Source organism: Phyllostomus hastatus, unplaced genomic scaffold (assembly GCF_019186645.2).
Source record: "Phyllostomus hastatus isolate PE091 unplaced genomic scaffold, TTU_PhHast_1.1 phas_scaffold_760, whole genome shotgun sequence".
NCBI classification, from domain to species: domain Eukaryota; kingdom Metazoa; phylum Chordata; class Mammalia; order Chiroptera; family Phyllostomidae; genus Phyllostomus; species Phyllostomus hastatus.
The window spans coordinates 1,907,242-1,931,540 of record NW_025334040.1 but is presented as its reverse complement, the minus strand read 5'-3'; the positions used below and the strand labels follow the sequence as shown (position 1 = coordinate 1,931,540).

Below are 24,299 nucleotides of genomic sequence, written 5' to 3'. Positions count from 1 at the left end.
TACAGTGTTTTTTACCCGGTTACATTGGTTTGAATTAAAATTGTCAAATCACCATCATTCATTCCCATACATTTATCAAACATTTACTTTGCCAGGCACTGTGCTTGTGGCTCTAGGAGGTATCTAACTAGAGTAAATTTAGTGAATAATTAATACTCTGTGGTGCTGTGGCAAGTGTGGCTCAGTTGGTTAGATTGTCATCCTGCAAAGCAAAGAGCTGCCAGTTCAACTCCCTGTTGGGGCACATGCCCCGGTCTCGGTGCATTTGAGGCAACCAATTAATATTTCTCTCTCCCTTTCTTTCTCCATCCCTTCCCCTCTCTCTAAAATAGATAGATAGACAGACAGGTAGATAAAATCTTTTTTTTTTTTTAAGAATGTTTCTTTTTTTTATTTTTCTAAAGTTTTTTTTAAGATTTTATTTATTTATTTTTAGAGAGGGAAGGGGGAGGGGAGAGAGAAACAAACATCAGTGTGCGGTTGCTGGGGGCCATAGCCTGCAACCCAGGCATGTGCCCTGACTGGGAATCGAACCTGCAATGCTTTGGTTCGCAGCCTGCGCTCAATCCACTGAGCTACGCCAGCCAGGGAGTAGATAAAATCTTAACCCTGATCATTTTTTTTTTCTTTTCGTTTAAGTTTGGGACAACAGCTACTTAAAAATTTTTTCCTAAAATAATTATGTAACATTTCTAGTTCTGAAAAAACACCACTGAAGAACATCTCGTTCTTTTAGGATACTGATGTTCCCCAGTGTAGTTGGCTAAATTTAATCATATTGAATTGTGTAGTTCTGAGTACTCCTGGGTGTCAGACCCATCAACCCACACACATTTATGGGGTGCTCTTGAGGTGCCTGGCCCCATGTTGAGTAAAGCACCTGGAAGCTGGGTCCAGGTTGAGGAGACAGACACGTGAACAGATCACTGAGGTTCTGTCTGTTAAACACATTGGCTTGGGAATTGGGAAGCTTTGCTTCTGACTGGCCAGTGACCTAACTACTCTGAGCCAGGGTACGCTAATGATGGTGTCGGGTGCTTGCCTCAAAGGTGTGCCGTAAAGATTAAATGAAATAATTCACATAATGGGTTGAGCAGAATAACATAGTTTGTTATCCATAGTGATAGTAAATAGAATAGGTACCTCCTGATTTTACCACTTTTGAGGAAAATCTGACTTGGCCTGGCTCAAACTAGGTATACCTCGTTCTGGATTTCCTCATACACAGATCTGATGTCTCATCTACTATGCCTTCAAGGAACGGTGCTCATTCCAAAAGGGAGACTGTGACTCATTCACTCAGCAAAGTAACCAAGTGCCTGCTGATGGCAAAGCTCTGTGGGGAATATGAAGAAACAGTACACTCCAGTGCACCCCATGAGAAACCCTACAGTGGAGGAGGGATGCGAGTAAAACAGGCTCAGAGAGAAAATAATGTCTGAAGTCACAAAGCGGCAGAACTGATTTGAAACCAAAGCCATCAAGTTCTTCTGTGCTGTGCTAGTTTTTAAGGACAAAGTCCTAAGTCAAAAGTTAAGGGACATTATGATAAAACAGCGATACAAGGGGTGACGAAAAGCAGCCTCTTGGAGGCCCATTAGGCTTGTGCCGGGGCAGTTCAAATATTACTTCACCCTTTCTTATGGAACGTGGTAAGCTTTAAGAGAAAGCATTCAAGCTTAAAGTAAAACAAACAAAAAGACCTTTTGATTCAGAAATAGTGGAAGAAAATGTGAAAAAGAAGGCCCAGCTGGCCCAGCAGTCCCTGCTCAAATATGAAGGGCACAAGACTCTCTTGCTGTCTCAATCCTAGCCCTTGCTGTCCTACCCCCCCCCCCCCCAATATGTGCCCTGGGCATCAGCCACACTGAACTTGGCACAGTGAATTTGTCCGTGTGTCCTCTCTGCTCTCTCTGCATCCTCCCCGGCAGCCCAGCCTTCACACACTCTGTACACACCTCGGGAGCTTCATTTCTGTGTATTCCAAGTTCCAATCAACTTACTCGGATTTCTTCCCACCCCAGCCTTCTGTGAGTGTGATGTAGACATTCTTGGAATGCAGGCCCCATCTCTGCCACATGTGGTCCAGCAGCAGCCTCGAGAGCAGTGCAGACACGCTCAGGCACACCGCAGTTCCTGGCATGTGTGAACAAGCATCTTCCCAGCAGAACAAGATCTCTGCTGGGTCCCCTCTCGCATCATGTCAGCCGTTTATCACTCAAATTTGTAATCTTCGTAACTAGAATGAACATTTCTAGATGCCTCTTGCACACCCTGGTCCAGGAATTCCTAAAAGAGGCAGAGAAGGCAGCTTATGCATATCTGCAGTACACTAGAACCTGAAGGTTTCTTCATGAGATTGAGTTCCCCGGTGCTTCCTGCAGGAGTGTGCGTCTCTTCCGTTCTCTCCCTGCCCGGTTCCTGTGAGGCAGGCCTGGCCACTCTGGGGAGGTAACAGCACGAGGATGTTGGGTCAAGTCACTGGTCCACTTTAGCCTCTAGGCTCTGTGTTCCTCAGGGATCATTAAGCATTGCAAGTCTACCTTAGTCCTGGCACCACATGTGCTACCCTGGACACCTCACATTTAGAAATGTGTTTCATAAGTAGGTGTGAACTTGCTGGTAAGCTCTGTCCCGGATGGACCAGGTGCTGGGTGGTCTGAGATCTCAGCAGACTTTCCCTCACATTCCAAGTGTATCTGACCTCTTCACAGTCCCTAGGGACTGTAGTTAGGGGCATGTATCTGAAGGACAGGCCCTGAGGTTACCGTCTCTCCCAAACTCTGTACTGTATTGCTTTGTGCTTTTGGTAGAGTTATGTCCTGTTTGAGAGCTGGATTTTCAAAACCCTTCATCAGAGAATCATCTGGAATGGAAATGAGGGACACTTATTTAAAGATAGAGATTATTGGCCCCTATCTAGATCCAGATTCTATTTAAATCCTTGAGGGGATCTAGGACCGGATCTCTGAGAAGGTGTCTTATTTAGGAAAATCAGGCAAGTTTGTTGGATCCCCCTGTTAAGAATTCTTGTAATCATCTACATATCTTCCTTAGCTCCTGATCTAGACTCCAGAGCTTCAACTTGGGCTTGCTCTTCTTTGTGACCCTCCGCCACTCCACCCCTGGCCTTGAATGTAGTTGGTACTAGAGTTCTGTTGGTAGAATGCGTAAATGGATGAGTGATTTGCTTTGTACTCACTTCAGAGAACACAGAAATTACAGCATTACCCAATGAATTTGAGGGGAAACAAAAAAACCAAGAGTTAATTTTGTAAAGCTGCATATTGAAGAGTAACCTGTAAGAGTGAAAAGAGTGCTTATGCTGTGTTGGCAAGTCTGAATTTGGCACTGTATGATGACCTGGACAAATCCCCTAACCCCCCTGGGCTAATGCCCTCCTCTGTAAAATGGAATGAAGGTCAGAAGTGGTAAAAGACATTAGTGTATTTTTTAAACTAGAAAGTGGATTCAAGTCAGGAGTGAAGAATGGTCAGGACTGGACAGCGGCACAGAACCAGCCACAATAAGGTCTCTGTGTGGTCAGGTCCAAGTCCGTAGGTCTCTACAGAGACCAGGAAAAAATTTTAGTAGGATGGCAGCTCAGGTGTGCTCAGGGCCTGCTTCCCTTTTATTCTGTCCACTTCCTAAGCTGACCAGGGCCATCAGTCCTCTGAGCCACTGCCCTAATCCTGCCAGACTCATTAGGATGTAGCCAAATTTTGTTGTTGCACAGGTGCTCAATGGACATTCTCCAGGGAAGGCCGCTCATTTCTCCCATGCTGCTCAGGTTGCTTGAGGCTAGGGAGGAGTTGAGGACAGGAGGCTCCAGGGATGGGTGAGCAGGTGGCCTGGGAGTTGACCAAGACTAGTCATGCATGCCTGCACCCACTCAGCAAATATTTGAGTGCCTACCAGGATGAGACTCTACAGCCTAGGTAGAGGCCACGTGGTCAGTCTACTAAGAATTAGAATAAGAGTGAAGTATGTGAGCTGGCTGGAGTTGGCATGTGCAGGCCTGTTCCAATGCCTGGCCTGCTGCAAGGCTGCTGCTCCCTGCAAACTCTGAGCTGACCTGTTACTGTCCCCTTGCCATTCCCGTGTGATACCTACCCTAACCCTGACTGTCCCCTTATGCCTGTTTGTAGGAGTATACACCATGAAGAGCTTTGTTGGGTCCAGGGAGTGGAGAGGGCAGTGGATCAGGGTAAGTGGCATGTATGTGCATCTCCCCAGCAGCAACAGCCCCCTCCCACCTTGGTGGGCTCTGCAAGTTAGTGTGTTACTTCATTGGGTCACCTTAGCAGCCCTGACACCCTCCCTTCTCAGGTGAGAAAAACTGTTGAAGCCATGAAGGTCTCTACCCTGAGCCACTGGCCAGTCAGTGGTGGAGCCAAGACTTGAAGTCAGAGCTTTTCAGGATCAGAGAAAACTGGAACACTGGGGACACTTTTTTTCTCTTCTTTTTTTTTTTTTTAACTTTATTTATTTTTAGAGGAGAAGGGAGGGAGAGAAACATTGATGCGATTAGTTGCCTCTTGTACACACTCTGACCAAGACTAAACCTGCAACCTAGGCATGTGCCCTGAGTGGGAGTTAAAACTGCAAGTTTTCACTTTGCTGTGTGACGTCCAACCAACCGTGCCACATTGGTCAGGACTTTTTTCTTTTACCCTCACCCGAGAACGTTCTTTCACTGCTTTTAGAGAGAGAGGAAGGAGAGAGAGGGACCTAACCACACCAGCCAGGACACATTGGGGAAATTTTTTAAATGTACTCTCTTGTTTGATTTCAAAATTAATACACATAAAAATGTCCGTTTTATAAATGGGGAACCATTACAAAGTATAAGTCACTACCTCTAAACCCCCATCATACCAAAATAATCACTATTAACAGTTTGGTATGTTCTTCTACATTTTTAAAGACATTTACTAATATTTATATTCATTATTGTAACAAATATAATATACATACATAGTATAATACATTTTATAGTATGTATAAAATACTTTATGTATTTTACTTTATACTTTATGTATAATACATATTATACATTTTATAGTTTCCTTTTTTAAAAATATTACAGTAATTTTCCACCCTACCCAGAGAGGGGCCCATACCGTGTTGTGCTTGGTTCCCACGTAACCTAAAGGGAAACTCACAACGCCTGGAGCCCTTGACGTCGAGATCCTGAAGAGATTGAAAAGGAAGAGCAGGCCGCTGCTGAAAAGGCTGTGACCGAGGAGGGACTTCAGGGCGGATGGACTGCTTCAGCCCCTGAGTTCACTGCTGCTCAGTCTGATGTCGCCTCCTGGTCTGACATTGTTGACGCGGGCGCCCTCTGTGCCTGTTCAGCAGTTTTCTGCTAAAGTCTGGTCTGCAGCCCCACTGCGCAGGCACGGAGTGGGCAGCAACAAGCACTGAGTGGTCTTAAGCTGGTCTTCCCCAAACTCTTAACAGAATAGAAATACGGTCAATGGAAAATAAACAGTTCCCCCCGCCAAAAAAAAGTTACTGTAACAGTAATACCTACTTGTCATAAAACATTAAAATAGGGTAAGAATATAAAATTCAAAGTGCCTAGCCCTTATAATCCCAGAAATAATTGTTGACTGTTTAGTGTGTACCTTGCAGACATTTTTTTTGCGTGTGTGTATACACATGCCCATTTATATACTTTGTGTTTACCAATTCAAGCTCATACTACTGCAACCTGACCTTCTTAAAAATACCTTTTATTATATAAATTTACATGTGCATACAAAAATAAACTAATACAGTGAATTCCCATTTACCATCCAGCTCCAGCAACCATCAGCTTTCCTGTTATTGCATTTTTTTCTCTCTATTTTCACTTTTCTCCTGGAGTATTTTAAAGATTATGTTTATTTTTAGAGAGAGGGGAAGGGATGGAGAAAGAGAGGGAGAGAAACATTAGTGTATGGTTGCCTCTTGCATGCACCCCACAGGGGACCTGGCCTGCAACCCAGGCATGTGCTCTGACTGGGAATCAAACTCGCGACCCTTTGGTTCACAGGCCAGCATTCAATTCACTGAGCCACACCAGCCAGGGCACTCCTGGAGTATTCTAAAGCAAATCCCAAACATCTTATCATTCCTTCATTAATTATTTCTAGAAGTGGAAAATTTTTCAAAACATTACGTAATGATACCATTATCATACTCAATATTAACAATAATTCCTAATATCAGCTAATACTCAGGTTAAATCTAATTTTCATCAGTCATCTCACAGATGTCTTTTTACAGTTGGTTTGATTTGGTTCCAGTGAGACCCTCACACTGCCAATGGTTAGTATGTCTCAAGTCTCAGTCTGTAACCTCACATCCCTCCCATGCTGTTTATTTTCTGGAGAACTTGGGTCATTTGTCCTGTAAAAAGTTCCCCATTCTGGATTTGCTGACTGCATCTTCCTGGAGTTGTTTGGCATATGCACCTATGCCCCATTTTTCTGTAAACGGGTAATTCATTTAGAGGCTCGATGAGAGTCCGTGTTTTATTTTTAAGATGAGAATGCGTCAGTGTTGGAGCTCTGTACTTCCAATTGCATCACATCAGAAAGCTATTGTTAAGACTGATCCATGAACCTGACTTTATGGTTGTCTTTCTCATCTGTACAACCATAATCCTTCATTTTAAATTTTTTTGTGTGTGGGAAACATACATACGTGTGTGTGTGTGTGTGTGTGTGTGTGTATTTTATATATATATGTTAATTATACCTCAATAAAAATAATAAAAAAAATTTTTAAAGAAAAATACTTAAATGATCATGTGTGGACATCTGGAATAAAGTATGAATTGAAGGCATAAAAGAAAAAAGAAAAGAAACACATGTGTCCAGTACTTGAGCTAGAATGGCAAAGAAAGGCAGTCATGTGGTCTTCACCAGCAGACTTCGTTCTGTGCATGGAAAGGAGGAAGTTTGGGGTATGGGGAAGTTCTTGGAGCCAAGGCCAGCAAGGCCCTGATGCTGCCGGCAGGCAGCTAGCTGCCCTTCTGGGACATTATGTAAAATGATGTAACTGAGTGAAAAAGTGGCGGGGAGCCGGTTTCCTCTCCCTGCTCAAGTCACTGAACTGCTGTCATAGTGAGGGATATTCGTGAGTCCAGAGTTCTGAGTCGGTGGTGTGTAGGAAGGCTTCTTGGCCTAGAGGACTGTGGATTTTGGTCCTTGCCTCCTCGTACTTTGCAAGCCGGAATCTGCGTGGTCATCTAGCACTCCAGCCTTGTGGCAGAACCATCATCAACTTCAGAGAGAGTGGGTAAGATGACCCTTATGGCACAGTTGCAGAGCTAGAAATTGGCACCTATGAGACCATGTAGCCTAGTGCCTTAGTTTGCAGAAAACTGGCCCAGAGAGATGAAGGGAGGTTCCCAAAACCACCTGTTGACTGGAACCAGCACACCAACCTTTGGCTCTCTGTGCTAGTCGGCTAGCATTTCCTACTTGGAATTTCTAGGGTGGTGAGAGTGGCCAGATCAGGTTCTTCACAGATTCTCAATCTGCACTGAGAATTTCTGAGTATCCTTTGGTATTGGTCTTATCCTCCTTGTTCAACTCCTGGAAGGTTCTTTGAGTCGGAGGAGGTAGCGAACAGTGGTCTCTTTCCTCCAGCGTTTGGTGGCCAGCTGGCCCATTGTAGCACAGTCGTTTGAGTACAAACCGGGCTCAGTGAGTCCCAGTCTCAGCTCCACGTTAGTCACCTCGCTGAGCTGTCTTGAGCCACAGTTTCCTGAAGAGATTGGACCAGTTTTGCCCAAATCTTGGTATAAGTATGCCAAATGGTTTCGGGTAGTATGAGGATAAGAGATTTTCCTTCATTATATTTATATTTGTTTTTCACTTATGGTAAGTCATACTGGTTTTCTATTTTCAGCAGTGTCATAAGCCTCCTTTTTAAAGGCATTGAGGCTGAAAAGCTGACAAATTCAGACAACATAAGGCAGGCGGTAATCTAACTTGGCAGAAGGCAGTGCAAAGATTGCGTTGTAGAAGACATTGGACCAGGCGGCATTTGTGGTCCTTCCTAGCTTCCTAATCTTTCAAAGTGACAGGGTTGTCTTTATATTCTGGCATATACCAGTCACAAATGTTCTGGCCTGAGCAAATTCACCTGCCAATATAGAGGCTATCAAAAGTTAGGGCACAGCCTATGAATGTTCCATTTGATTGAGTGTGTATTTATCACCTGGGGTGGTTATCCTGGGAGAATGTAAAGACAATGAGACCCAGTTTCTATGGAGAGTCATCTGGAGGCTGCTCTGTATTGGTGCAGTTTGTGCAGTAAATTCTGGGCCGTGTTCATTCAAAGTTCCTGAGTCATTGCTCTCTGGATAGTGCCCCACGGCTGTCATCCTTCCTCTGCAGCTCCTGGGAAGTCTACTCAGGGGTTCAGTCATAATTTGAACATCTGGAGCTGAGAAAAAATGGGGGTGTTGGCATGGAGACCAGGGGAACGAGCTGCAGAAATGGGCAGTCAAGGGCTCTCTGCCTTTTAGGATTTTCCTGGGGAGAATCTTCACTCAAGAGTTTGCTGACAGCCGAGGATGGCAAGCAAGGGGCCCTCGGCCTCTGCATCCCCTGAGAACTCCAGCGCCGGGGGACCCAGCGGCAGCAGCAATGGTGCTGGCGAAAGCGGAGGGCAGGACAGCACCTTCGAGTGCAACATCTGCCTGGACACAGCCAAGGATGCCGTCATCAGCCTCTGCGGCCACCTCTTCTGGTCAGTACTCGTGCCAGCGCCCCAGAGGACAAACTGCCAAGCTTGGAAAGCTTATAGCCCTGGACAGCCCTGGAGAAGGTTTCCTACACACTTTGGGTCCTGATACACTCAGGCCCGAAGGCAGGTGGCTTGGGTTCTCATTCCAGCTCTGCTGCTGATGAGCCGAGTAACTTAGGGGCAAATCCTGTCCCCACCCTGGGCTTCGTATTCCCATCTCTAAAGTAATAACACAATTCGTGAGCACTTCCCATGTGCTACTTGCTGTGCTAGCTAAGGCAGTACGGTGGTTCTGAGCGAGGACTGTGGAGCCAGACTGCCTTGCTTTGAGTCCTGTCTCTGCCACTTCCCTCCTGGGTGACCTTGAGCAAGGCACTGACACTCTACCAATCTTTTATAAGATTATTTGTGAGCATTAAATGACTTGAAATATGTAAAAGGCACATAGCACATGGTAAAATATTATGTGTTAGCTATGATGCTAATATTGTTACCATATTTTATGTAGTACATAAGAATGAAGTGGCAGAGTCAGTGGCCATTTCAGCCTCGATGGTTGCAGAACCACCTCTTAGCTCTGAGAATCTGGGTGAATGTTGAGGTCTTTCCGCCCGCCCCTCTCTTGGTTTTGAGCTGGACCTTGAAGGATGAATTGGAGTATTATAAAGGTGAGAATGCCAGGTAAGACAAAGAGAGTATCACCCCAAGACAGGCAATTTTTAGGGACAGGCATTGCACTGTTGAATTCATCTGAGACCCTGAGGCCACTCTATAGCTGGAATAGCACCCTGAATGGGTGCTGCGGACTGAGGAGTGTTCGAATAGTGACGGGAGGGTTTGGCCAGATTATCAAACCCGGATTTAACTGAGCAGGACATAGAGCTACTGGATGTTCTTGAGCAGGGAAGTGGTGTGAAGAAAGGATCATTTAAGCAATATTTAAGGGAATTAAATTGGCCACAGTGAAATGATTAATTAATTGATGAGTGAATAGAGTGAGGTAGAGATTTTTGTTCTGGAGTCTCTTTCCCTAATCATTAAGTTTTATGCATAAACTGTTGTCATCAACCCTCTCCTAGAATTTGGTGATGTCAGGTTATCAATGGAAAGAGCACAGACTCTAAAATGAAGCAGATGCTTCTGGTTGGAGTGGTTGTCTCTGGGCAAATCTACTGTCTTCTCTGTGCCTCAGTTTTTCTTATCTGTAAAATAGAGGTAATTGCACTTTCTCAAAGGTTAGTTTGACCATCTAGTACCATTAACAGATGCAAACCTGTTTAGCCACAGACTGACACACAGTAGTTGCTTTGTAAATGAGAGTAACCATCGTCATTGTTATAATCCTTAATTTTCCCCCAGAAAAGGTTAGCTCCACTTCTGCCCCACAGCCTTTGAGGGAGGTTGCCAGTGGAGACCTTCCACAATTTAGGATGCCCCTGGCTTAGTGTGGAATGGAGTTGCAAGTTTAATGCTGGAGTCAGATGTCTCTTTTGTCCAGAGAGATTGTGTGTCTGGATTGTGGGGCTAAACTGTGGTCCAGGAATTGGGGAAGGAATTATCTTCTGAGTCTGCTCAGCCAGAGGAGGTATGTTATTTGAGGGACAGAATCCACCTTCACATTTTCCACGTCCTGGCATGTGTTAGATCTGCAGTGGACATTTGTTACTTGAATGAATGATTCAAGAGAGGAAGAAAGTTAAAGATATGGAGTCAGAGTGACTTTTCCTTCAATTCTGTAAATGTCATTTTTTTGTACCCACTGCTGGGTGATAGGAAGTACAGTAAACTAGAAGCCAGGGAACTTATTTCCAGTCCTGGTGCTGTAGGCAGTCATGTCATGTTTCTGAGCTTAGTTTTCTCATTTGAAAAATAAGAGATTGGGTAGCAACCTGCATAGTGTTGGAGCAACCTCACTGGGCTGAAGGTAGCCCCTTCTGCTGAGCAGCAGCCTCCCATTCTTCTTGTTACTTAAAGATGTTTTTAACAGTGGACCTGAACTTTGTAGGTACTTACTGCCCGCTGAGTTCTCCAGGCTGAGGACAGCCTGAAGATCTTGTTGAACTGGATCTAGATCTACACGTTCCTTTTGAGACTGAGGAGGCTATGAAGCCACTGAAATTGAGTCCAAAATATTAACGTGTGTGCATGCGTGCATGGATGAGAGCATGAGAATGTCCCCATGAGTTTTTCTGCCAGAGGGTCCTTAGCATTTATTTATTGGATTCCCTTAGAGGCCCAAACCCCTCAGAGTTAGACTCGTAGAGAAGTTAGGTGGCACGATCTGGTACGCAGGGGTCTTCACAAATGGGGGGCCCCAGTGGTGGAGATTGGTGTCTTGGTTCCATTGCTTCATTTTTCCTCTGTTTTTAGCACAGTCTTTTTTTTTTTTTTTTTTTTTAAGATTTTATGTATTTATTTTTAGAGAAAGAGAGGAGGGCGGAAAACAGATGTGAGAGAGAAACATCTATCAGTTGTCTCTTGTATGCACCTTGACTGGGGACTGAACCTGCAACCCTGGCATGTGCCCTGACTGGGAATCCGGTGACCCTTCACTTTGCGGGAGGACGCCCATCCACCTGGACTACACCTTCAGGGCTGTAGCCCAGTCTTTTCTCATTTTTGGCACCAGCGATCCCCGCTAAGCGGGGTGGCAGTGCTCCACAGTTCCACCCGGCTTTCCCATGTTTCCCATTTGTCTGCCCCTGCATCTGTGTTTCTGCTAATGAAAGCATTTTTTTTTTTCCTTTCCCCCTTTTCTCTTTTCTCCTTGATGCCTGGTTGCTCTGGGGACTCTGACAGTTGGCCGTGTTTACATCAGGTAAGATGCATTTCATTTTACCTTGTCTTTCATCAGCTGTGGTTGCACAAGACACCCCTAGTCTCAGGAGACTGCTGTCAGAAACTGCAATCTCCCCTGCTTGTGGGCTCATTTGCTCGCCTCCTCCCCAACCCCCATTACATACCCGCCCACTGACAGGCACTTGATGAAACGAGGGGTCAGTGTGGTGCACAGGATGGTCCCGACTCTGCTACGGGTGGCCTTTGTGCCCTTCTCGGGCCATTACCTCTCTAGGTCTCAGTCCCTCACTTGTAAATTGGGTTGGATTTGATAGTATGCTAGTTTTTCATTTTTGAGATTGTGCCTCCTGTCATAATCAACAATTCCCCCTACCCTTGAAAATGTTAGGAAGGAGGAAATTTGTTAGGTCTCAACAAAGAGCTTTTGTGAGAGGAAAAAAGTCTGTTTTCCCAGCATTAGATTATGATGAAAACCAGTTAGTAAGTATTCACCAAGACCCAGGTGCCTGCTTGGTGAGACAGACCAGGGCTGGCGGCCACAACTGGCCATGAGTAATCTCCTCGAGCTGGCTGTCTCCATGGTTGTTGGCAGCAGAGCCCCACACTAGTAGGTGGCTTGGGAGTGTGAGGGGAGGACAGAAGTTCCAGACCGCTGGAACCTCAGAATCTGGGTAGGAGAAAGTGGGGAAGATGAGAGGGGTTCCTGCTCAGTTCAGGGCTATGCATTCTGATCCCAGTAGAACCTGGTGAAACGTGTCTGTCATAAATTTATGAAAAGCACAATATACATAAGTTTTGGGGCTTTTGACAATAAGATAAAGGAAACAAGATATAAAATCATTGAACACTACCTTCTGGGCACTGAAGTCCTAGATTCGCACTTCTATAATGCACTTTATATCATTACATCTAAAACTATAATGTATATTCTAAGATAAATGTTGAGAATATACATATTAAATTACTTAATGTCTACAAAAACACTACAGGTAACATGTTTTTATCTTTTTATTTGTTTTTCAGAAAAGTAAATAGGCGCACTCCTGAGCCTTTCCCGTCTCCCTCTTGTTCCCCCGGGCTCGTTACCTTGGCCGTTCCCGCTCCTGAGCTCCGAGGGCCCTTCTTTTGTTTCTGTAGCTTGTTTCCTGGGTCTATGCAGCCCAGCTGGCTCACTTCTTCTATTTTTGTTAACTTTCTAACTAAACTTTCTCTTATAATTTGAAAAAAAAAGAAAGAAAGTTAAATAAACAAAATGTTTTTAATGGAACCAGCGAAAGGGCCTGGGAAATCTAAAACAGGATTCTGGTGTTCTTCATATTGAAGGAAATAGCTGAATGCAAAAATGCGTGAAAATACTTTAAAAAAAACCACTAAGCAAATTTAGATAATGAGCAGAATCTGTCCTTTAGCACATAGTAGCAAATCACCAGAAAATGATCAGCTTATATCCAGAAGCTGATGTGTGGAATTCAAAGTTGTTGAGGAAATGCTGTAAAGATGAGAAATCACAGAAAGAAATATTTGACTGCCAGGGTAATACAGTGGGTCCCTCAAGGGGGTGGAGATACAAATTTTGTTGCACCCACACCTGCAGCCTAAACTGAGGCTGTGTCCGTCAGACACCTTGACATAGCTCCAGGCTCATTCCCTCCTGCTGTGTTGCTGGAGCCCCTAGAGAGAACAAAGCATGAAGAAGCTTATTTAATTATGATGGTATTTAAAGGCCATTTTGGTTTCACCACTAGTAAATATTTATTGAGTGGCAGGAGCAGGAATCAAAGTCAAGTTCTTGGAGGTGTTCCCTGTTGGTGCTGGTGTTTCCAGTTTGAGGCCTCTGGTCCATGTTTTTCTCCTAGCTCTGACAGCGCTCTGTGGTGGGCTTGTACCATTAATGCACTTTTCTCTCCTGCTTGCAGTGGTTGGAGACCAGACCTAACAGACAGGTGTGTCCAGTTTGCAAAGCCGGGATCAGTCGAGACAAAGTCATCCCGCTCTATGGCAGGGGCAGCACTGGGCAGCAGGACCCCAGGTGAGGCCTTGGGGCACCTCGCACACCCACACTTCCCCTTTGGACGTGAATTCACTTCCATTCTGCACCAGCTCAGCCCACCCTTTACTCAGTGCTTGCCGATCCTCAGTTCTGAGGCGGGTTGTGATCCAGATGGGAGTGAGCCAGGAGAGGACGGGAGCCAGGCTGCCATTTGCTGAGCTGTAATGCAGATGTCCACAGAGTGTCTGCCAGGGCAGGCAGTGTGCTCGGCACACAAGACATCACAATCGCAAGTGTGCAAAGTGCTGTACAGGAGCATCCTGCAAAGCAGGGTGTCCAGCAGGAGTCTGCAGGGAAGTAGGTTGCTGGAGCAGTGATGTATAAAATATGGGGGGAGGGTACGGGGGTCTGGGAGGCTTAAAGAGTGGAGATTTCTGGGAATGGAGGTATGGGTGGGTCTGGCATTCTCCAGACACAAGTACTGAGAGCCCTTTGTGATGTGGGGCGTGCACGAGTGTGAACACACCCACACCCAAACTCCCCCGCAGTGTCTCTTACCTTCTCCCACCCACCCCAGCATGCCCTGTGCCCAGATGCATTGGACTTCTCTCAAAGGTTCTCACCCTTTCACATTCATGAGCCTTTGTATTTAGATCTTTGTTTTTTAAGTTTTTATTTATTTATTTTTGGAGAGAGGGGAAGGCGGGGAAAGAGGAATGTGTGAAACATCAATCAGCTGCCTATTTGCTGCCTCTTGCATGCCCCCTAATGGGGACCTGATGTGCAACCTAGGCATGTGCCCTGACTGGGCATCAAACTGGTGACCCTTTGGTTTACAGGCCAGTACTCAATCCACTGAGCCACACCAGCCAGGGCAGCCTTTGTATTTGTTTTTCCTTTACCTCTTCTGCCCCCTCTGCCAGTTCTGTTCAACCCTCCTCAAACTCCTGCCCATCTTTCATGGGTAGCCCTAAAGTTACCTCCTCCTTGAAATGGCCCCTGTTTTCCACATTAGTTGCTCTTGCCCATGCTCCCACCCCTTTTAGTTCACACCTCTGTTAAGTCCCTTACCATGCTGTATTGGGATTGGTTGTAGTCCCCTTTAAACCATGAACACCTCAAGAGTAGGGTTTGTCCTCAGTCTTAGTATTGGTAACCTGCCTTGAGCTTGATGGGTAACAAGTCCTCAGTCCAGTATTTGTGGAATGAGTGGTGGAAGAGGCTAGGACCCAGAGGTAAAAAGCGTAAAGTACTTGCCCAAGAGTAGTGGGAGGAAAAGCTGAAGTAAATAGGGGCAGATCAGAGAGACCATGAATCTCAGCCTTCTCTGCTGACAGATTGCCCTCTGTTTCAGTTTGGATTTGGGACTTTTTATTCCTATGACCCCTCTATCACATGGCCCAGGGATAGTTGTCTGGCTGGCTACTTCACTGATCTGGCTCAGGCTCTCCGAGAGGAGTAGGCTGAGTGCAATCTGCTGAGAATCTTACAAACAAGCTGATTTTTCTCCTTAATTTTCCATAGGTAGGGAAAAACAATTGCAAGTAAAACAAAGAGTTATTCAGTATTTGGTTTATTTTGGCATAGGTCTGTTCATGTACTGGGCAGGAAAAGGGGCATGGCCCTGGTGAGAACTCGGAGCAGCTCAGAACATTTTCACTGTTTCCTTTTCAGAGAGAAGACGCCTCCCCGTCCTCAAGGTCAGAGGCCAGAGCCGGAGAACAGAGGGGTGAGGAAAAAAAACTCTAGGAGAAGCTTCTTGCAATGAGCCCATAGCTTTAAAAGTTTCTCTCTTGGCCCTGTACTTTTTCCTTCTTGATTATAAAAACTAAAGGAAAACTTGTAAAATACAGAAAGGAAAGGGAGGGAAACCAGTTATAATCACACCATCCAGAGATGTCCACTGGAAACATTTTGGTCTATTTTATTTTTATTTTTCTATAATTATATATACATATAAGTTTTATAGCTCTTTTTATGTTTGTATATTTTATTTATAGATGTGCACATATACTTTTTTTTAATATTTGCCTCCTGTTTTGTAACCCCCTTTTAAAATTTCATTTATTCTATATTAAGTGTCTTCTGTGTGCAGAACATCATTCTAGGCATAGATAACACATCCGTGCACACAGCAAAGGTCTTGCCCTTACAGAGTTTACATTCCTAGAGCGGGGGGACTTTCAGTGACATGGCTTCCAATTGTACACATCAGTAATAGTTTATGTAGAGTGTCCCCGTGCTTGGACTTCACATAATTTATTTAATCTGTTGTTGGACATTCAGATGTTTCCTTTTTTTTTTTTCCTATTTTAAAAATACTCTGATGAACTTACAGATTTTTGAGCAGGTTTGTGATTATTTTACTAGTATAAATTCTTAGAGGTAGAATTACTGGCTCAAAAATTTTGCACATTTAAATCAAGTGGTAGTCTTTTTTTTTTTTAATTTCTTGTCAAAATATTTTTTTAAATTTTAAAAGCAAAATATTTATCCACACTACCAGAATCTCACAAGTATATTTTCATTTTCCCATCTTTTTTTCATCTGTATGCCTTGTATGTGTGTATATATCTTATGTAGTCGTCGTCATTCTCTTCACTGCTTTAAATTTTAATTTTGATATACTTTCCATGATGCTCTGTAGTGTCCTCTTTATTATTATTATTATTATTATTATTAAAGATTTTATTTGTTTTTAGAGAGAGGGGAGGGGATGGAGAAAGAAGGAGAGAAGCATCTATGTGTGAGAGAAACATCAATCAGTGGCCTCTTACATGTACCCCAACTGGGGACCTGGACCCTGACAGGGATTGAACCTGCAACCTTTTGGTGTACGGGATGACGCTCCAACCAACTGAGCCTCCCGGTCAGGGCACTCTTTATTATTTTTAAAAGGTACTATTTATTCCATTGAATATTGATGCATTTTAATTTAGGTTTTCACATTAAAGGACCTTTTAATATCTTCCAGATTTTGTTACAGTGACCATCTTGGCACATTTTTTTTTTTTTTCCTATTTGAACTATAGCATTTTCTTAGGATTCCCAGGGGGTGGATTATTGAGTCAGGGGTCTTGATATAAGTTGAGAGTCTCTTCTCCAGATTACCCTCAATAGTAACAGCAACAAACACTTGTTGAATGATTATTATATTCAAACAACTATATGTAAAGGACTTTATATACACAATCTCATTTAAGCTTCACATCAACCCATTTAACAGAAGAACAAAGTGAGGCCCCGTAGGTGAAGTGACTTCTCCAGGGTCTCACAGACAAGGGCTGGAATCCAGATGGGGCTGTTGTGGAAGTCTCTGTTCTTGACTGCTGGGCAACACCATCGCAGGCTGTAACCTTTGCGGGCTCTGCTGTAACCTTCGAAGGCTCTGCTTCCCAACAGAGTATTAGCTGCTGACCCAGGAATCAGAGGCCCTGGCCTTGGTGACTGCCATGTACACCTCTAGCATTTACAAGCACCTGCAGCCACCAGTGGTCCTTTTTGTCTCTGCCATCCTAGGAAAATAAACCCACCAGACGTGAGGACTTGTGAGACTGTACAGGTGTTAGAGGGGGTCCAGGAGTTAGCCCTGGGGAATGCACTGAGTGAAGTGGTGGCTCCTGATGAAGCAGTCAATACCTATCTTGGCAAGGCAGCCTTGGTTCTAGGAGCCTCGGGCTCTCACCCATACTAGGTCTAAATAGGAGGCATTTCTGCACTGAGGAAACAGGTTGTTTTCCTTCCATGTAGGTTTCCCTCTTATTAAATTGCCTGCTAAACTTTATAGGTAGTGCCACCTAGCAGGCAATTTGAAACTGGATATGCCAGGCTGCTCAGTATGGGATAGGGAGCAGTCACTTGCACGATTTATGAGAGACTCACAAATGAAAGTGCTTTGTGGATAGCGTTTGGCCCGCTTGTTTTCTTCTTTTTGTTATTTTTGTAATCATTTGTTCCAAAGATGTACCCAGGGATGCAGGAAAGGAGAGAAATTTTTTTGTGCAACGTGCATAGTAATGGAGAGCATGGGCTTTCTGATCATACTGACTTAGTTTTAAATCTGAACTCGTTACTACCTTCAAGTTATTTTACCTCTCCGAGCCTCAGTTTGGTCACTTGTAAAACGTAGGTGATGCTACTGTAAGAATTCAATGTGATTTATGTCTCCTAGTGCCTAACATGCTGCCTGGCACAGAGTTAGCACTTAGGAAAATGGGAGTTACTTATTCACGATGTTCTGACTCCTTTTGAGTCTTGTCATGTGAAAGATGATGCCGTGTAGGACCTGAATGGGGCAGAGCTCAGGCTGACACACCGCACGGCTGACAGTGGCTGTTAGAGGGGAGGAGCTGTGAAATGGAAGATGGACAAAGAGACCATGACTTCCTGTCAGTTCCTATAATGTGTGAATTTCTTTTAACAAGCATATATTACTTTTATATCAGAATATTTGAACTTCTCTCACTTATCAGAAAGTTTGAACTTCTTGATGTCAGTAGAAAATTTTCAGAGAAAATACTTAGCCATATCTTGTCCACATATTGTCATTTACTTGTGACCATGGTTCCCAACCAGTTTCATCTGATAACGCGGTCGCAGAGTTTTGCTGTGTTGCTGCATGGTCAGTGTAACGGTCCTTTGAGAGCACGTGTCAAGATTTTTATCATGACCTCCATTGTGTTGCTATTACCAATCATGTGTAGCTTGTACTGACGTTCCCTTGTAATTGGGTATAAGAGTTATCACCAGTTTTGCTGTTGTAAGCATGTGGGAAATTTCACTGGCTAGCATAGGACTCTGGGAAAGAACCTGGAGCTTCAAGGACCCTGACTTGCTTCAGCAGAGTGTTTGACTTTGGGTCAGAGCCAGTTCCTTCTGGTATTCAAATCTCCTTAGCTGGGTCCAGCTAGTCCTTCTGTGGACTAGAAGGGCAGAGGGGCCACCAGGGTTCCTCTGCCTTGGGGTCTAGACAGGAGGAAAAGATGTCCCCCTCAGAAACAGGTGGCAGAGGACAGGGAGGAGAGGTGGGTGCCACCTGTAACTTGACGTATTTAATGGGTTCAGGAGAAACCTGCTTGTTCTGCTTCTTAATGGCATTTCTTCTACACAGGGATTTCAAGGGTTCGGATTTGGAGATGGTGGCTTTCAGATGTCTTTTGGAATTGGGGCATTTCCCTTTGGGATATTTGCCACAGCATTTAACATAAATGATGGGCGGCCTCCTCCAGGTGAGACCTTATTTCTTTGGTAATTCTAATTGAAGGCTTCTCAAGTATCTGGCGATGTATAGGGTACAGATAATTGTTACTACACAGATAATCAGCTTTTTAAAAATGTGCTGAACTCTTTCCAGATTACTGGCAATCGTGCTAATGATACTGCATGCTTGCCAAGTATTAGGCATGTTTAGAATGCTTTCTATTATAAACTCGGGGTCCTCATGATAAGCCTGTGGGACAGATGTGTGATTAGCTCTGTTTTACAAATTAGAAAGTACTTAGTAATGGCTTCCAAGAGATGTCCTGTGCACATAAAATGGAAAGGTATAAACCTTTTCAAAGCCGAAGAAAGGCCTGGTCTTGTACATGTACCCCTCCCTTACTTTGACCTTTAGGGGCTGGAACAAGCAAGGCGACCCGCAAGGAGTCAGGGCCTATCCATTCTCTGGCATCTCTGTCCAGTTTCCCTCAGGACACACATGGGGCTGGTCCCAAACCCCAGCCCTTTGGGACCTCTGTGTAGGTCTGCCACCTGCTGCTACCCTTCTGCCTCCAGTGACCTTGAGAATGCCAGCTGCATTCGGTGTAGAGCAGGGCAGCAGGTGGGTGCTCTGTACTCCATCACAATCTGACACCCAGGCCAGGATCCTTACCATGGAACCTACAGAGCTGCTGAGGCCAGCTGAGCTCTGCTTGCAGTGCTTGCAGCCTCGTGTGTGCTAGGCACAGCAGGGACCAGTGCATAGTTCCTCAGTGCAGTCTAGAAACTTACGCTCTAGGGACAGTAACCCACGCCTGGGCCATCCCAGTTGTCCCTGCGCCCGCCCTGGTGCTTGGCACATAGCAGGCAATCGATAAGTCTTTGTTGACTGGTTGCCTGCATGTGAATCCCTCAGAGTACCTATTTAGGGAATAGTACAGCACCAAGAGATCTTAAGAATACCCTTTCTTACCCCACCTACCTCAAAGGTTTCTCCTCTGTTCATATGTTCTCTATGAGGAAGGAGATCCCAAAGGGTAGGGCCCCGGGAAGGCCTGATAGCTTGCTTCCTTCCAACCAGGTCCAAGGTTTACCTTGGGTTCCCCAGGTGAACGTAGTTCCACAGCCAGGCTGGACTCTGGATGTCTTTACCCCCCTGCCACAATCAGTTTTCTCTTGTCATGTTTGGTACAGCTTGTCCATCAGGGTGTAGATTCTCTTAACTACCCTTCCCCTATAGGCAGGACAGTGAGCTCTGCATAGCAGCTTTTCTCAAAGCAGAGAGGAGGGAGACCCAGTTTCTCAGCCCACTTCTGCCCCTAGTTTGCTGCGGGATGAGAGAAACGGGTCATTCTGCCTGTCTGGGCTCCAGCTCTCTCCTCTGCAGCAGGAGGTGCTACATGAAGCTCTCTCTGAGATCCCTCCTGGTTTGACAGTGCCAGAATCTACAAACTCTATGACTCAGGAGGCAGTGCTTCAGTTTCTTCCTTTTTTTTTTTTTTTTATTTAAATTGAATTTATTAGGGGTGACATTGGTTAATGAACTCACAGACTTCAGGTGTACAGTTGTATAATGCATCATACCTCCTTGTGTGTTCACCACCAACTTCGCTTTCTTCTTACAGAAAATGGGACTAGTACCCACCAAGTGATAAGGTGTGTGCAAAACACTTAGCACACAGGAGATGCTTAACAAACAGTAGCTTTTCTTTCATTATTCCCTTTAAGAGTTCCCTGTCTTATTTGCACCAATAGGCCAAACCCCTTTGGAGATAATGTCCTCGTTGTTATATTATTTCACATGTTTTCGTAATTCCAGTTTTGTTTTGCATGATGTTATTTGGGATTTGGAAATCTTTTCAGTGTGCAGGATTTTGATGTGAGGAGTGGCAGGCTGATGCTTCTCCACTCTGTCCCATATGGGTAGCATGCACAGCTGCAGTGTTCTGACACTTCTCTTCTCCCTCCTGTCTCTCCAGCTGTCCCCGGAACGCCCCAGTACGTGGATGAGCAGTTCCTGTCACGCCTCTTCCTGTTTGTGGCCCTGGTGATCATGTTCTGGCTCCTAATTGCCTAATGCTGGTCTCCTACATCCATGGCAGGGCCTCTGGACTGATGACACACCACCCCACTCTTGATGTTTGGCTTCCTGGATAATCCTGATCCCTGGAATCAGTGGGGTCAGTAACACATCAAGGAATTTTGCTTCTCCATCAGAGCTTTGGGACTCAATACGAGTTGTCAAGAACACTGGAGTATGGCCACTGCCATAAACACTCTGCTATAATCTCAGGCCTTGGCATTGAGTCGTCTCTCATGGGTTACACCATGAAATCCTATTCCAGCCAGCCCAGCAGCTCCTGACTCTGCACAGGGAAGAGGCAGAAGAGAGAAACTGTCAGTACAATTTCACCCAAGTTTAATATTATAAGAAACAAAGGGATGAACCAAATGTTACTTATGGAAGCTTTCTTTCATCTTTTTTAAATACCCCTTGGTAAGTGGCCTCCGAAGTCAGTGGGGGTCCTCATACAGAGAGGTTCCCCTTCCAGATCCCAATGCTGCTCTGTCCTATTCCCTCCTGCCTCTCCTCTCCCTCTTCCTTCTTCTTCTCCTCCTTGGCAGAGATGCAAAAAATTGCCGTCCTATGAAAGATCATAATTGCAGCAGCTGAAGCTAGAATCATATCATGAATTCACCAGAGACCCAATGATCTTTTGTTGGCTCTGGGACATACTCAGTGTCTTTGGCCCCAGAGAGTGGCTTGAATGACCTCCTTGTTTTCTGGCATAGATTATCCCAGGAGACATGTGGCTTCATTCACAGATTTCCCATCAGCTTCCCAAAAAAACACTACACACATGTGCCTCTCTGCCAGAGAGCACACAGCCTAGACTACTGCTGTGCATCAGTAAAGACCTGCAGGTGGGCCGCCAGTGGGATTCAGAGCTCTGGTGCGGGGACAACCGCACAAGCAGCCCTGTGCCCAAGGCTGCAGAAGTTGCACATGCATCCTCCAGACCTGCCTGCTTTGGCTTTGTCAAGTCAGTCCAGCTGCATGTTGAAGACCAGCCTCCTCAGAAGCAAAGTTGTCCTTAATGAAGAGGCAGGGAAGAGAAAAGACCCTCATTTTGGTATGGCTTGATGGACTCCCCCGAGAACTCCTTGTATATGCGCTAAAACCAGGGAAGCATGCCACTCCGGAGCAGGCGTCCCCTGATGATTTGTTAAAACCAGGCAGTGGGCCTCGGGGGGAGCCTCAGCACGGTGATATCATGTGGTCTTTCTTTGGAAGTCAGGCTTCCCCAGCCCTTGATTTGTTTTTCGACTTCACAAGCTTCTTCCTCCAAATCTGATTGAGGGAGTGTGGTACCGGGCAGGAGGATAGTTCACTAGATAGAATGATTCTTGCTCTGCCTGTCTTTCTCTCCCTAGAACTCTAGTCTATTCCAGGAGACCCCAAGGGTGGGAGGAGATGGCCTTCCTCTGGGGGCTCAGCCACATCACCGGTGCACGGGTCCTGGCTTACCTCCAGCAGTAGCCAACAGATCGTAGAAAGCCCCACCTAGTGTTTTTTCCCCAGAGATGGCTCTGCATAGCATGTGGAAACCAAGACCTTACCCAAGATGAGGGAAGCCCTCCACCCCTCTCCACAGCCTTTATCCATCCCCCCTGTACCTGTCAATGCCACAGTGTTAAAAGACAAAATATAAGTATTGAATAGGTGGTTTATTTGCTGAATCCATTTAGTAAGAATAAGCCACCACCTCTATAGTGTGCCTGTTGGATTTTAAACATCTTGGGGACACCCACTCGAGGGCTCTTTTTATCACCCAGAAATTCCTAAAGTGGAAGGTGCCCTGGATTTTCTCAGCTGGAGACTTGGGGAGCAGGGGCAGATTCTTCAGTGCAGTGGCTCCACCTAGTGGTGAGAGAGAGACTTCAGTCACATGAGCCCACCAGAAATGGGTTTCCAGAGGAAAGGTTAGAGAAGGGATGTGGGTGGGGAGATGAATCACTTGGACTCTTGAATGAAAATGGAGCAAGCCCAGGAAAGCTCTGCCAGCAAAGATATCCCAGGAACCTGTTAGCAAGCCCATGTTGGCAACATGCCCTTTGATTCTGAACCTTATAGGACCCCATTCATCCTCCATCAGGAGCTGGGGCAGGAAAGCTGACTTGGGACTGCTGGCCCAGCCCTGGTAGGGAGCCCCCCTTTCCACCACCCCTCATCAGGCTCACTACCTTGCCCCACTGCCGAGGCAGTTTTTCTCTTGTGTGTTTTTCTATGTTCTTAACCTCTACCCCCCACTTCTGCCACCTTTGTGGATCAGGACCAGGTCTGAACCACAGAAAGAAAATGACACCATGTACAGTGGCACACCTTGACCAGTCACTAATTTTCACTGTTGTGAAAGTGATTTGATTAGAATTAAATGGTTTTACATTACTGTGAGCTGTGGACTTCTTGTCTGTGTCACAGGGCAGGGGGGTGGTTGGGGAATAGTCACACTGATCTGGCCTCTGGGAAGCACCTGAGCATCCTTGGGAATGTCACACTGAAGATGAAAGTTTTCCAGCACCGTCAATAATTACAGATGAGAAGTGTGGCTGGAGACCTGGCCTCATACACAGCCCTGCCCAAGGTGTGACCTATCTGACAGGTAGCAGCAGTCCTGACAAGTACATGCAAGCCGTCACAGTGGACCTTAGCTTGTGGCCCAGCAGAGAGCCTTGAGGACAATTGCAGGCTATTCACTATCAGCATTTCTCCACCTGTTTTGTGACAGGGCAGGTGGCCTGCCCTCGTACCCTGCAGAAGCTCCCCAGTAGCAGAGTGCAAAATGGAAGATGGTAAGGCCACAAATCCAGCCCAGCCTTAGGTCCCCTGGCACACCAGCACTACAGGCCATCCTTCTGAACGGGGGGTGGGGGGGGGCTCTTTTCTCCCTCTTACATTTTGACCTAATAGTTATCCAGTTGATTAGTGCCAAGATATAGTAGGAAATGCAAAACTAAGAGAACTCCAGAAACTCAAACCAAATAAGAAAAAAACAGTTTTCTGTTTCCAATGGAAAACAACATACACAGAGGCAGAATAGGACAGTCAAGCTTGCACGGAGCAGTCGCCCAGCCCCAGTAACCATTAACTTCAGTCCAGTCCTGTTTAATTCCCACCTTCTCACTTCTCCCTCTCCCTCACCTGGACTATTCTGAGGCACATTCTAGTCATGTGTCATCTATTATTTATAGATATAGATATAGATATAGATATATCTCAAGAATTTTTTAAAAACCAAAATACCACTTTATGCCCCTTAAAAAATAATTTCTTAATGTCATCAATCACTGTTCAAATGTTCCTAGTTGTCTCATTACTTTTTATGCAGTTTATTTCAGTTGACATCCAAATCAGGTCCATACATTGCTGTTAGATGTCTCAAGTCTATTATTACACCTACATGTTCCTCTTCTGTCTCTTCCTTCCCTTACAGTTCATTATAAAACACAAGTTCGTTTGTCCTGTTGAGTTTCCCACCACTTCAGTTTTGCTATTTACATC

The 24,299-nt window shown here is 45.3% G+C and overlaps 1 protein-coding gene across 2 annotated transcripts in view; it reads left to right on the top strand.

The window, feature by feature from the left end:
- Positions 1 to 23,187, top strand: part of RNF185 (ring finger protein 185) — a 32,671-nt gene extending 9,484 nt beyond the window's left edge. Inside the window, exons 2-8 of one of the 2 annotated variants that reach the window (XM_045826795.1) lie at positions 4,149 to 4,207; positions 8,528 to 8,751; positions 11,548 to 11,566; positions 13,464 to 13,576; positions 15,212 to 15,266; positions 18,648 to 18,765; positions 20,716 to 23,187. In XM_045826795.1, the coding sequence (XP_045682751.1) occupies positions 8,576 to 8,751; positions 11,548 to 11,566; positions 13,464 to 13,576; positions 15,212 to 15,266; positions 18,648 to 18,765; positions 20,716 to 20,813 (579 nt within the window). In that variant the 5' untranslated portion in view covers positions 4,149 to 4,207; positions 8,528 to 8,575 and the 3' untranslated portion in view covers positions 20,814 to 23,187. The remainder of the gene's footprint in view (positions 1 to 4,148; positions 4,208 to 8,527; positions 8,752 to 11,547; positions 11,567 to 13,463; positions 13,577 to 15,211; positions 15,267 to 18,647; positions 18,766 to 20,715) is intronic. The other variant, XM_045826794.1, reaches the window with a different exon arrangement.
- Positions 23,188 to 24,299: the final 1,112 nt, after the last annotated feature.